This window comes from Euleptes europaea, chromosome 6 (genome assembly GCF_029931775.1).
Source record: "Euleptes europaea isolate rEulEur1 chromosome 6, rEulEur1.hap1, whole genome shotgun sequence".
NCBI lineage: Eukaryota > Metazoa > Chordata > Lepidosauria > Squamata > Sphaerodactylidae > Euleptes > Euleptes europaea.
In genome coordinates, this window is record NC_079317.1 from 8,687,345 (window position 1) to 8,701,672 (window position 14,328).

The 14,328-nt window shown below is 47.8% G+C and overlaps 1 protein-coding gene across 1 annotated transcript in view; it reads left to right on the forward strand.

Annotated features, from left to right (window-relative positions):
• KIAA0586 (KIAA0586 ortholog) overlaps nucleotides 1-14,328 on the forward strand; it is a 102,802-nt gene that overhangs the window by 58,203 nt on the left and 30,271 nt on the right. Inside the window, exons 27-28 of the mRNA XM_056851178.1 lie at nucleotides 2,836-3,262; nucleotides 8,473-8,672. Of these exons, the coding sequence (XP_056707156.1) occupies nucleotides 2,836-3,262; nucleotides 8,473-8,672 (627 nt within the window). The remainder of the gene's footprint in view (nucleotides 1-2,835; nucleotides 3,263-8,472; nucleotides 8,673-14,328) is intronic.

Genomic DNA, 14,328 nt, shown 5'->3' on the forward strand with positions numbered 1-14,328 from the left:
AGGAAGCCCACAAACAAGACGATGGCAGCAGCATTATCCTGCCTGTGTTTCACAGCACCTAATATAGGCATGCTCCTCTGATCCTGGAGAGAATAGGTATGCATCATGACTAGCATCCATTTTGACTAGTAGCCTTGGTTAGCCCTCTCCTCCATGAACATGTCCACTCCCCTCTTCAAGCCTTCCATGCTGGCAGCCATCCCCACATCCTGGGGCAGGGAATTCCACAATTTAACTATGTGCTGTGTGAAAAAAATACTTCCTTTTATCTGTTTTGAATCTCTCACCCTCCAGCTTCAGCGGATGACCCTGCATTCTGGTATTACGAGAGAGGGAGAAGAGCTTCTCCCTGTCCACTCTCTCCATACCATGCATAATTTTACAGACCTCTATCATGTCTCCCCTTAACCACCGGGCAGCTTCTCATGTTTAGCTCTTTGTGCGCTTCCAAGAAGCTGCCAGGAAGCCACCTTCGGTGTGTGAGCCTTTTTTTCTTTTGAAAGAGAAACAAGAGTTCTTGCTTCAGCGCAATCAGAGGCTGCACAGTAGAGCAGCCAACTCAGTGCCGACTCTTCCAGGAAAAACTGAAACTCTTGATAATTACTTTTTAACAGAGGCCCCTTTTTGAGGCATTTCCTCGAAATACATAAATAATACATCCTGCGGAGTATGAGCTTACGCACCCATCAATCTGTCAACAGTCAACCTTAAGTGCTATATTTTATTTCAGTCCCACTTCCCTGCATTAGAATCCATAAGCTTAACAATTAAATAGCCCATTACATCATCGGGTTTTTTTTTTAAAAAATACATATCGGTCGAGTCAGTCCTTGTGTACGTTGAAAGAATCCGTTTGAAGCTGATCTTTTGACTTAGAAGTGAGTGTTCACCTTTGCATATAAATCTGTAAGATGTTAACTGATGGGGTGCGCTGTCCAAAGGATGATAGATCTTAACATCTTCAAGTTCTTGAAGGGCTGTCATATAGAGGAGGGTGCCGAGTTGTTTTCTCTTGCCCCAGAAGGTCGGACCAGAACCAACAGGTTGAAATTATATCAAAAGAGTTTCCGTCTAGACATTAGGAATAATTTTCTAGCATTTAGAGCGGTTCCTCAGTGGAACAGGTATCCCCGGGAGGTGGTGAGCTCTCATTCCCTGGAGGTTTTTAAGAAGAGGATAGGTGGCCATCTGTCAGCATTGCTGATTCTGTGACCTTAGGCAGATGATGAGAGGGAGGGCATCTTGGCCACCTTCTGGGCACGGAGTAGGGGTCACTGGGGATGTGTGGGGGAGATAGTTGTGAATTTCCTGCGTTGTGCAGGGGTTGGACTAGATGACCCTGGTGGTCCCTTCCAACTCTATGATTCTAACATGCTCAGCCTCCTGGCTTGCTTTTATTTGTATGTCGTAAATTGGGCAGTCTTCGTGAGCCTGAGGCCGTCTGCTTATTGCTAATTTTGACACTGTTAACGTTTTCAGTACAAATCCATTCTTTGCACCGTTCGCTGGCTTAGCTTTTTTTTAAAAAAATTCAGCTGAAAATACAGTGTCCTCAGCAACTGCAGTTATAAACTGTTCCTTTCCCAAAGGCTGCCAGTATGCCGTGGGTTTTGTGGCACACTGCCAGCGTGGCGTAGTGGTTAAGAGCAGTGGACTCTAATCTGGAGAACTGGGTTGGTTTCCCCACTCCTACACATGAATGGCGGACTTTGATTGCACTGAAGCAAGAACTCTTGTTTCTCTTTCAAAAGAAAAAAGGCTCACACACCGAAGGCGGCTTCCCGGCAGCTTCTTGGGCTAGTCACAGTTCTCTTAGAGCTCCCTCAGCCCTACCTACCTCACAAGGTGCCTGTTGCGGGGAGTGGAGGGGAAGGCGATTGTAAGCTGGTTTGAGACTCCATTCAGTAGAGAAAATCAGGGTACAAAAACCAACTCTTCCCCTCCTCCTCCTCCTCTGTAGGGAAACTTGGTTAGTTTGGAGAAGAGAAGGTTGAGGGGAGACATGATAGCCATGTTTAAATATTTGAAGGGATGTCATGTTGATGAGGGAACTAGCTTGTTCTCCGTTGCTCCAGAGACTAGGACACGGAGTAATGGATTTAAACTGATAGAAAAGCGATTCCACCTAAACATTAGAAAGAACTTTCTGACAGTGAGGGCTGTTCGACGGTGGAATGCGCTGCCTCGGAGGGTGGTGGAGTCCCCGTCTTTGGAGGTCTTTAAGCAGAGGCTAGATGGCCATCTGTCGGGAGTGCTTTGATTGTGAAATCCTGCATGGCGGAGGGAGGGTTGGGGTCACTGGGGATGTGGGGGGAGGTAGTGCATTGTGCAGGGGGTTGGACTACATGACCCTGGTGGTCCCTTCCAACTCTATGATTCTCGGCTCAGAGGGACAAAGGGCATCTTCATGATGGGTGTTTCCTTTTCCTCTTAGCTCAGGAGGCAGGATTTAATATTTAAATTTCCCCCCCTGGCTCCTGAGGGTAAACGCCCCCTTAAGGCCAGTTCTATTTCCTTCCTTGATCGGGAGAGCAGCCTTTCGTAGCTCTCAGCTGCATGGATTAGAAAAGCCTTATCTTTAACCTTTATTCTTATCTACTTATCTATCTACTTATCTACTTATTCTCCTAATACTATTCCTTCTAGTTTTTTCTCTGTCCTTTAAGGTAAGAGTAGAGTAGGAATAGTTTTTTAAGTAACAGGGCCCCTTCCCGCCAAAACAAAATGGCCGACCGGCAAGGAGATAACTTTATTGCCTTAGCTGATAGGGACCCTAGCCTACTAACGGCTACACCTCAACCATCCGAGGCCATCCTCCCCTCTACAAGTCAACAGATTGACCTGAGGGCAAAACCAAAAAAGAAAATTGGCACAGGCAGCGGGGGAAAGCGCAAACGGGCCGTCTCGGCCGGCAACAAGTGTGCAAAACGCCTCGTAGAGGCAGCCCGCTCCGCTGCCACGCCAAACAAAAACGGAAAAAAGCCCGCGGCGGCGGGCGGTGCAAAGAGCACAGCAGCGCCTGCTGCTTCTTCTGCCAAGCGTTTTCGGGCGCATAATCCGGAGACTGGCGGCTCGCCTTTGTCTCAAGATGCCCCGACTGTAGGCGCGGATCACGCTATGGCGCCGGACGCCCAATCGCACCAGCTGCTCGGGGAGCAGACCCAAGAGGCCGGCGGCTCGCACATGCCTCATGTCGTCTCGTCCTTAGGCGGCTCGCCTCTAAAACAAGGACGAGAAACATCAGCGGAGACCTCTTCTACTGGTAGGATCTCCCTTCCCCCATTACAAGACGCAGGCCTAACCTTTCTCAAAACGGAGCTCTCTGCCCTTATTAGGGACGCCTTCACAGAAGGTTTAAGAGCGGCCCAGCCACTCCCTCATTTAACTCATGCCTACCCAATCCAGGGAATGACTAATCGGGACTATTAATCATGCCCTTATCAACAGGGGAACTCATTCAAACCAAGCCACTGCAGGGAATGAGGCTGGTCCCTCCTATGAGAAAACCAGTTGGCCCACTAAAGCAGCCCTCAAGGACAGTTCTGTCCAACAAACCTTTCAAGGGGAAGAGGAGAATGACTCAGTATACACTGGGGATGGCAACAGTGAAAGGGGAGATGAACAATTCAGTTCAGATGGTGAAGATATTATTGAACAGCCCAAGCAGTCTAGGATTTTTAACACAGAGGAATTTCCTCTTTTATTATCAAAGACACTGGCTGCTCTTGATCTTTCTGATGACACTGAGTCCAGTGCTCTAAGAAAAAAGGGAACAACAGAGTTTTTCCACATGTATGACACCCCTGATAAAGTAGTGCCTGTACCAGAGTATTTTCTCTCCCTTATAAAATCAGAATGGGAGAAACCTATGGCCTCCAAACAATGGCCTATAACATCAAAGAAGTTTTACAACCTAGATCAAAACACTTCAGATTTACTTAAGGTTCCCCCGGTGGAAACACCGGTTACTACACTACACACTTCAGACCTGGTTACAGAGGAGGACCAGACACTGATTAGGGATCCAGCTGACAGAAAGGCAGAACTAGCCTGCAAAAAATCCCACGAGGCTTCAGCCTTAGCAATTAAGTCATCAGTGACTTCAGCACTGGTCTCCAGAGCTGCAATAATATGGGCTAGAAAATTAACACAGCTCATTCCACAGGAGGAAAAACAAGCCTGTGAGGGAGTGTCCAGACTTTTAAGAGCAGTATCTTTCCTTGCTGACTCCACGTTAGACACTATGACTTACGCAGCCAGAGCCATGGCAACCTCAGCAGCCACTAGGAGAGCCCTGTGGTTACGCCCATGGCAAGCGACACATAGGTCAAAATCTGTTTTGATGGGTTTCCCCTATCAAGGGAAAAGACTCTTTGGAGACAAATTAGACCCCATACTGGTGGAAACTAAAGATAAAAAGAAAGCATTACCCAAGAGTCTCCAAAAAGAATTCAAACACAACTCAGGATACACTCCATTTCGGACTTACCACACACTACAAAGATTTAGACCAGACCAGCGTAGAGGCGAATGGAACCAGAACCGTAACTCCTTTCGTAGAGGAGGAAGGTTTAATAGAGGAGCCAAATTCCACTCATTCCAGGGCGACAAAGGGAATAAGCCCAGTCGCCAAGCAAAACAATGACGCTACACTACAACCTGTGGGAGGACGACTAAAAAATTATCAGACTCAATGGTTAGCATCACACCCAGACCAATGGGTACTCAATATAATAACACAGGGCTACCAAATAGAATTCTCCCACATTCCAGCAAACAGACTGATTACTTCACCAACATCCAAGAACAAGGACAAACTTCAGAGAACCTCTCAAGCAATACAACATCTGCTGGACATAGCGGCGATAGAGACAGTGCCTCTGTCGGAGTGCTCATTGGGAATCTATTCAGTATTCTTCACCGTTCCCAAGAAAGACGGAGGATGGAGAGCCATCCTAGATCTGAAGTTTCTGAACAGATTTATCCCACTGAGACGTTTCCGAATGGAGACACTAAAATCAATCACCGAGGCACTAAGGCCCAGGGACTTTTTAACGTCCATAGATCTTACCGAGGCTTATCTACATATCCTCATACATCCACAACACCGCCGATACCTGAGGTTCCTATACCAAGGATCACACTACCAATTCAGGGCCCTCCCCTTCGGGTTAACTTCAGCCCCAAGGGTATTCACCAAAGTACTAGTTACTCTGGTAGCACAACTACGCAAAGAGGGAATAAGAATACACCCCTATTTAGACGACATACTGATATGTGCAAATTCAAGACAACAAAGCGCTGTACACACACAATTAGTGATAGAAAAATTGGCAACACACGGATTCCTTATCAATTACAAAAAGAGCAAATTGAACCCCACTCAACGACTAGCACACCTAGGGGCAGAAATAGACACTCAGCAGAATACACTTTTTCTCACAAGAGAAAAAATCAACCTCATCTCGTCCCTAGCCCAAAAGATCTACACTATCAGATCATCAAAACTAATGACCCTTGCCAAGTTGCAGGGTCATATGGTGGCTTGCATCCCCACTGTCCAATGGGCTCGACTCCATGCGAGACCATTACAATGGCTTCTCAGGCCCTACCAACAAGATATACAAAAGAAAAGAGATATCAACATCCTTCTCTCCAAAGAAGCCAAGAACAGCCTAATATGGTGGTCACACCAAAACAACCTATCAAAGGGCCTCAGATACATCCTCCCTATTCCGGAACAGATTTACACCGATGCTTGCACGACAGGTTGGGGGGCGACATTCCACACACACATAGCCCAAGGCACCTGGTCGCCCCAGGAACAAAAATTACACATAAACACCTTGGAGATCAGAGCAATCTACAGAGCCCTGCAGAGCTTCAAACAACAAGCTCAAGGAAAGAATATACTGATCAGAACAGACAATGTAGCCGCCAAGGCACATTTAAACAAACAGGGGGGATCCAGATCATCACTTCTTCACAAGGAAGTGTTACCAATTCTTCAGTGGGCAGAGTCCAATCTAACATCAATTTCGGCAGAGCACATACAGGGAGTAACCAATGTACAGGCAGATTGGCTCAGCAGGGAGACTCTCAGCGAGACGGAATGGTCTCTACACCCAGGCATATTCCACCTTATAACACAGAGATTTGGAACACCAATAGTAGACCTATTTGCAAGCAGCTCAAACCACCAGCTTCCTCGTTATTTTTCCAGGTACAAACAACCAGGGGCGGAACAGACGGATGCATTGACAGCACCCTGGCCCAAGGGAATGCTATATGCCTTCCCACCCCTTCCACTCATTCCAAGAGTACTAAGGAGGATTCAAACATTGAAAGCACATGTCTTATTCATAGCACCGCATTGGCCCAGGCGCCCATGGTTCCCCACATTAATACAAATGTCACGCAACAATCTCTGGAGAGTTCCAGACACTCCGGACCTACTGATACAGGGACCAGTTCGTCATCCCGAACCAGAATGGTTCAAAATGACCGCTTGGTATTGAAAGGGGAAGATTGCACAGATTAGGTTACACTGAGGACATAATTAACACCATTCAGGCCGCACGCAGACCCTCAACACAGAGAATTTATAATTCAACCTGGAGGGCATTCACCAGGTGGTGCAGGCGCAAAAATATCAACCCTCTCAAACCTCACACCTTAGGCATTCTCTCCTTTTTACAAGAGGGTCACAGACTCGGCTTAGCTACGTCCACACTGAAAAGACAGCTAGCGTCGATAGCTACTATTGTCCCAAGAGTAGCAGGGTATAAGTTGACTAAACATCCTCACATAAAATCATTCATGAGAGGCATGACTGTTATTGCTCCTCCTGTAAGACACAGGTTCCCCACCTGGAGCCTACACACCGTTCTGACTGCGCTCACGAAGCCGCCATTTGAACCCCTTGCAAAGGTCGGATTAAAATGGGTAAGGATGAAAGTACTGTTTCTTACTGCTGTAACTTCGGCACGTAGAGTCTCAGAGATAGGAGCTCTAATGGTTAGACCAGGATTGCTCACATTTCACAAAGACAAGGTAGTTCTTAGGCATGACCACTCATTCGTTCCAAAGTGCAACACTAAGTTCCATAGAGAACAGGACATAGTACTTCCATCATTCTGTCCCAATCCAAAAACACCCATGGTAAAGACATGGCATTTGTTAGATCTCCGAAGAGCATTGCATATATTCATATCTAGAACAGAGGACATTAGATCATCAGAATCACTGTTCATCAACATTTCACAACCGAGAAAGGGTAAACCTATGTCAAAGGCATCTATCAGTCGTACTATTGCCTCATGTATAAAGACCGCATATATGGAAAGTAAATTGCCCGTTCCAGGAGGCATAACTGCCCACTCGGTTCGAAGCGCGGCCACCTCAACGGCCTTCGACAGACAGGCTCCTATTGAGCAAATTTGTAAAGCGGCCACTTGGTCCTCCGTGTCTACCTTCGTAAGACACTATAAATTAAACCTTTACTCGTCTGCAGCTGCAGCATTTGGTAGACGAGTACTGCAAAGCGTATTACAGGACGTCTAACCCTCCCAGGGCGGGGACAGCTCTTGTATGTCCCATCATGAAGATGCCCTTTGTCCCTCTGAGCCGAGAAAGAGCCTTGGCTACTTACCGTGAAGGCTTCTTCTGCTCAGAGGGACGAAGGGCATCTTGCCCTCCCAGACGTCAGTTACTAGTTAGAGTTATAGCCTTTTTCAATTAGTTGAAGTTCAAGTTTGTTGTGTACGTAACATTACAGTTCATAAAAATACAGGTTACAATTTAATACCTCATGTGTTTTAGCTTTTTTCTACTAACCTCTAAGGCTTGGATAGTTTATAACTGGCCTTAAGGGGGCGTTTACCCTCAGGAGCCAGGGGGAAAAATTTAAATATTAAATCCTGCCTCCCGAGCTAAGAGGAAAAGGAAACACCCATCATGAAGATGCCCTTCGTCCCTCTGAGCAGAAGAAGCCTTCACGGTAAGTAGCCAAGGCTCTTTCTGTGATTACCTACAGCTGAAGCTAGCCCCCATGTCACGGGCAGAACTGCACCTGAGGGGAGGCCCCGTTTTGCCTGCCTCAGCCCTCTTCCAAACCGTCGCTGCGGTATCCTTTCGAAGAAAAAGATTTATTTTTGTTTTTTGAAAGGACAAAACGAAGAGATTTACGGCTTTGCTTTCTTTGATGCCGGTGAACTCCCCTCGGGAGCTCTCTCTTTCAAAAAGCTTCCTCTTGGCAAAATCCCCAGGACAATTGACTCAGCAAAGCCCCAGTGTGCAAAGGGAGAAATGCGCGGAGGAAACGCTACTCCGTGGGCTTGAGAGGTGTCCCGAGGGCAGCACATGGCCAAAAGAATTTCTGCCGCCTTTAGGAGGGGTCTGCAGACGGGTCCAGCCGGGGGCCCTTGCAGGCGAACGACCCAGGCGACTGACATTCGCACTGCAAATCCGCAGGTTCTTCCGGAGGACGCTTGCGAGCTTTAGATATAACTTTGCTGCCGAGTTTCCAGTGGTGTTTTGATCCTTCAGGTGGAGCTCTCGGAGATACTGATGCCACCCATGGTCCGATGAGCGTGGCTGAGCTGGAACACCCTGCTCCTTCTGCCGTGAAACCGAAGAACGTGCTGACGGCTCAGCTGGATGAGGCACCCCAGGTAATGTATACGAGCCCTGTGTTGAAATGTCTGCGTGTTTACATGAGCGGGTTCAGAGTCCCAGTGCCCTTGCGTGTTGAGGCCCGGGGAGACGGGAGGAACCTGGTCTCGGGTGTGCAGCCGTGTTGGTCTTTGGTGGAAAAAGAGGAAGAAGAAGAGTTGGTTCCCATATGCTGACTTTCTCCACCACTTAAGGGAGACTCAAACCGGCTTACAATCACCTTCCCTTCCCCTTCCCGCAACAGACACCCTATGAGGTCGGTGGGGCTGAGAGAGCTCTAAGAGAGCTGTGAAGCTGTGACTAGCCCAAGTTCACCCAGCTGGCTTCATGCGGAGGAGTGGGGAAACCAACCTGGTTCACCAGATTAGCATCAGCCACTCATGTGGAGGAGTGGGGAATCAAACCCGGTTTTCCAGATCAGTGTCCACCGCTTCAAACCACTGCTCTTAACCACTACACCACGGTGGTTCTCCTTGAACCTAGTCTCGGGTGTACAGCCGTGTTGGTCTGCGGTAGGAGAACAAGGATCGAGTCCAGGAGCACCTCAAAGACCCAGCAAGATTTCCAGGTGCTCAACTTTCTGGAGTCAGAGCTCCCTTCACCAGATAGCCTGGTGATTCTTCCAGACCGTCCTGTGGTGTCCGCAGGATGCAGCCGTCCGTACCCACCCTTCCTTCCTGGTCCAGGCATTCACTGGAGGGTTGCCCCAGAGGGACCGTTCCTCCAGGAATTCACCCTGTATGGTGCCAGCGTGGTGTAGTGGTTAAGAGTGGTGGACTCTAATCTGGAGAACCAGGTTTGACTCACCGCTCCTCCACGTAATTGGCGGACTCTAATCTGGAGAGCCAGGTTGGTTTCCCCATTCCTCCGCATTGCATCCTGCTGGGTGACTTTGGGCCAGTCACAGTTCTGTCCGAAATCTCTCAGCCCCACCTACCTCACAAGGTGCCTGTTGTGGGGAGGGGATTGTAAGCCGCTTTGAGACTCCTTAAAGGTAGAGAAAATCAGGGTATAAAAACCAACTCTCCTCCTCCTCCTCCTCCGTCTCCTAGGGGCAGTAGGGGCTGTCGATCACTGGCAGAACACATGATTTGTGTGCCGGTTCAAAAGGCTAGGTGGGTTGGGAAAGGCATCTCCCTGAAGGCTGAGGGAACTGTTGCTCAATGGTGTAGGCAATACTGTGTGAAACCAGCCAGTAGCTGGCCATTGTATAAGCCAGCTTTGTCTGCGTTAGGCTAAAAGCTGCTAGGAGCTTGGCTAGATTCGAGTACCACGAGCACCTTAGAGACCAATAAGATTTTGGGCGCACGATCTGTCGAGAGCCGAAGACTCCCTTCGTTGTACCTGGCAAAGGGAGCTTTGACTCTCGAAAGCTCATACCCCTCAACACACACCACCAATCTTTTAATATTTTTATTAAAGATTTTCAAAAAAGAAAAATGCACACGACATACTCACTCATACACACGCATACAGTATAATCAATCTTCCAGGGAGTACATTTTGACTTAAACGTTCATATCATAATGGATATTTGTTTGATGTATTTAATTAATAATCTGTCTAAGTCTATGACATTTCCACTGCTCTTCAAGCTGTCTATCAATACAGTACTTAATGCAATTCATATTACCCATTCTATGCATTACTTCTATTCTTCATCTGTTGTTCTACACTAGATTATTTCATATACACTATCAATCTGCTGCCTTTATATTACTGTTCTTTTACTTATTAGTATACCTTCCTCCACCCTTCTTTACCGAATTATGATTTCTACTTTATATACTCAAAATAAAGCTCCTGTTTCTTCTGAAATCCTTCCGTCGTTCTGCCTTCAATCTTGTTGGTCTCTAAGGTACTGCTGGACTTGAAACTAGCTGTTGCATAGCTGACCAACACAGTTACCCTCTGGAACTGTCTCCAGGGAATGGGGCGGTACCTCTGCACCGGTGAATGGTAGTTCTGTTTCTCATTCAGATCTGATCCGGGAGTAGTTCTCCGGACCGAGCGTTTCCCTCCTTATCAGACGGGATGGAGTTGAATAAAGTGAAAATGAATTCAGACAAAGATTCGAGTCCAGTAGCAGCTCAAAGACCAATGAGATTTCCAGGGTTTAAGCTTTCGAAAGTCCAAGCTCCCTTCCTCGGATACAGATCTCCTTTCCCACTTGTGTCTGAGAGAGGGAGCTCTGACTCTCGAAAGCTCGCACCTTTGAAATCTTGTTGGACTTTAAGGTGCTACTGGACTCGGTAGGATCTTGCTCTTCTACTGCAGACCAACCTGGCTACCCACCTGAATTCGTAGAAGACGCAAGCGATTCTAGAGTAGGAAGAGCAGGGAAACTACTCTGATTCGCGAGTAGCTCGCATCCTTCCCTGGTGAATCATGTCCACCGTCTGGATCTGTTTCTCGGTCCTGATTTGCATAGCCATGGCCAGGGGCTCTTTGTATCAGTTTGGTTGTTTTTTATAGCGTTCTTTGCAGAGATAGAATTATGATAACTTTTAATAACTGGCTTGCAGAAAAGTCAGCACACAGAGGTGTGGGTGGGACCTGCGCAACCCAGAGTGATCCAAGTGAGAGCACGATCTGAAATCGCACAACAGAGAGGTGCGTATTATTCTTTTTGTCTCTTTTCTGTATACCACCAGAGCGTGCAGGGCAGGGTACAGATGACTCCTTTACAACATCTGGGTTCAAGTTGAGAGGGATGGTTTCTTGGGGTAAAACATCCTGGCTGCCTTTCCTTTGTCACGTGACCTTCGTGTGGCGGAGTCGCCGGTCAGGGTGTTTGTGTGAATGGCCAGGTGCACTGAGAAAACAGGGATGAAGGGAATGTGGAAAATCAGAGCATCCCTCTGTTCCTCCTCACCCCCAAGTGGAGCTGCCATTAGCGTCAGGGAAAAGAACTCCCCCAAAGAAGGCGAACGATGACTTCTGCAGCGGTCATCTGGGATGAATAAACTGCTGTTGGTCTATCTTCCATGCTTAACAAGAGGAAACCCACAAAAGCAGGGGTGTGTGTGGGGGAGAATCCTGTTCCCCTCCCTTGCTGCCAACTCCCCTCCACTGGCTCCATCTTGCCTTTCCCCACCCCCCCCCATCCACCACTGCTGCCATCTGCTGGCTGCCATGTTTGCACGTGCCCTTTAAGCTTACCATAGCCAACATGGTGTAGTGGTTAAGAGCGGTGGTTTGGAGCAATGGACTCTGATCTGGAGAACCAGGTTCGATTCCCCCACTCCTCCACATGAGCAGCGGAGGCTAATCTGGTGAACCGGGTTGGTTCCCCCGCTCCCCCACACAAAGCCAGCTGGGTGACCTTGGGCTAGTCGCACTCTCTCAGCCCTACCTACCTCACAGGGTGCCTGTTGCGGAGAAAGGAAGGAGATTGTAAGCCAGTTTGATTCTTCCTGAAGTGGTAGAGAAAGTCAGCATATAAAAACCAACTCTTCTTCTTCTTATTGTGCTATCAAAACTCAGCCCCTTTTAGTGATTGAGGGGGTTACACCAATAATGGCAGATCTGGCTGGTTTTTTTCCATGTCTTTTTTTTGCGGGGGAGGGTCTTGTTGACAGACTAGATTTTTTAATGTACTGGCAGCTTGTTGCTTTTGGTAGCTGCCTTGAGCCCAAGGACGTGAGGAAAACAGAATTGTTCAGGAGGGCATTTTATAAAGGGAACTAAGCTGTACTGTAATTAAAACGATTCAGGAAGATGCTTTTATGGAGGAAACAAGACCGGACTATACTACTGCATATAGCATGCATGATCTATTTGCTGTAGGTATTATCTTGATCCCACTGTATTGCCTTCTATTCATGTAACACCATTTTCTGCAGTGTTTAAAGCAAGGGTCCTCAACGTGGGCGCCACGTTGGCACCTTTTCCAGCGCCTGCCAAGTGTTTTTAGGACGTGGCTGGGGTCAGGTAGGGCTTTTGCCCATCAGGGCTGCTGATTGACTACTGGAGATTTGTTTGGCTGTGCCGATTGTTTAAAACGTTGCTTTGGCACCAGCTGCCACCACAGCACAAGGATCTGCACTGTGTTACCAAAGTTAAGCTGTGGCCATCATTCTGTGGCTGGCTCCGCATCCTGCGGCAGCTGTTTTGTGGCTGCGCCTGCCGTGCCATTTCAGAATTCAAAGTGTACCCACAGGCCCAAAAAGTGCATGGACCCATGCCTTAATGTGTTCTGTCTAATACTTTTTGCTTTTCGTCAAGTTTCTGTAATCCTGGACCAGTTACATTTTTATTAGATGTCACATTCCATTGGCTGCATGGACTTAACGCTGTATAATCCGTCTTCAGTCTCGGAAGGGCACAGTATAAAAGTATACGACCCTTCCTTTTCAATAAATAAATAAAAAGGGTGGGTTTTCAGAATGGGCTTTTTCTCCGAAGCTGGGGGTTCTCCCTGGATTTGCAAAATCCCAAAAGGTTGCCATGCCTTGTTCTGTTGCATGGAGTTGTCTATCTGTACAGGGGCCAACCTTGGCTGTTAGCCATAGCGATTCAGTCTGGCTGGTGATGGAGGAGCATCTCACAGCAATTGAGAGAAACGTCCCATTGAAGACTGCAGGGCTGAACATCCAGAGCTGGGGATTTGCAGAATTTCAGGGAAAATGTATGACGCGGAAAGTGTTTGTCGGGAAAGATGGGGGGAGATTTGAAGCACAGCTGGGTGAGCATGACTGTAAGAATATCAGAAGAGCCCTGCCGGATCAGACCAGTGGTCCATCCAGTCCAGCATCCTGTCTCACACAGTGGCCAATCAGTTAGCCATAGGGCCGGCAGCAGGGCATAGATGCCAAGACCTTCCCTTGGTGTTGCCTCCTGGCACTGGGATTCAGAGGTTTACTGCTACTGAAAGTGGAGGTTTCCTTTAGTCACCATGGCTAGTATCCGCTGATAGACCTGTCCTCCATGAATCTGTCTAATCCCCTTTTAAAGCCACCTGTGCCTCTGGCCATCGCCACATCCTCTGGCAGCGAATTCCACATTTTGATCACTACACCAGCGTGATGTAGTGGTTTGGAGTGGTGGACTCTGATCTGGAGAACCGGGTTTGATTCCCCACTCCTCCACATGAGCGACGGAGGCTAATCTGGTAACCTGGATTTGTTTCCCCACTCCTCCACATGAAGCCAGCTGGGTGACCTTGGTCTGGTCACAGTTTTCTCAGAGCCTCTCTCAGCCCCACCTACCTGTTGTAGGGTGTCGTGGGGGGGAGAGGAAGGAGATTGTAAGCCGGTTTGATTCTTCCTTAAGTGGTAGAGAAAGTCAGCATATAGAAACCAACTCTTCTTCTTCTTGCTGGGTAAAGAAGTATTTCCTTTTGTCCATCCTGAATCTATCAGCTTCATTGGATGCCCTCAAGTTCTAGTATTTGGGGAAAGGGGGGGAAATCCTCCTCTCTCCCCCTCTTCAACTTAAACAAGCTCTGAGTTATTCCTTTTAACGTTGTTTCTCATTAGAATCAATGGGTTCGTACACAACTTTTTAGGTGTACGGCCTGAGGTGTTTGTTGTATTGATTTTTAGGTGTACATTTAAAACAGGTGTTTGCAAAAGTGTGCACCATATAGCTATGCTTTTCAGGGAGGCGGAAATTGGCTGGGGCTCCCCACCGCACATGCGTTCGGTGGCAAAT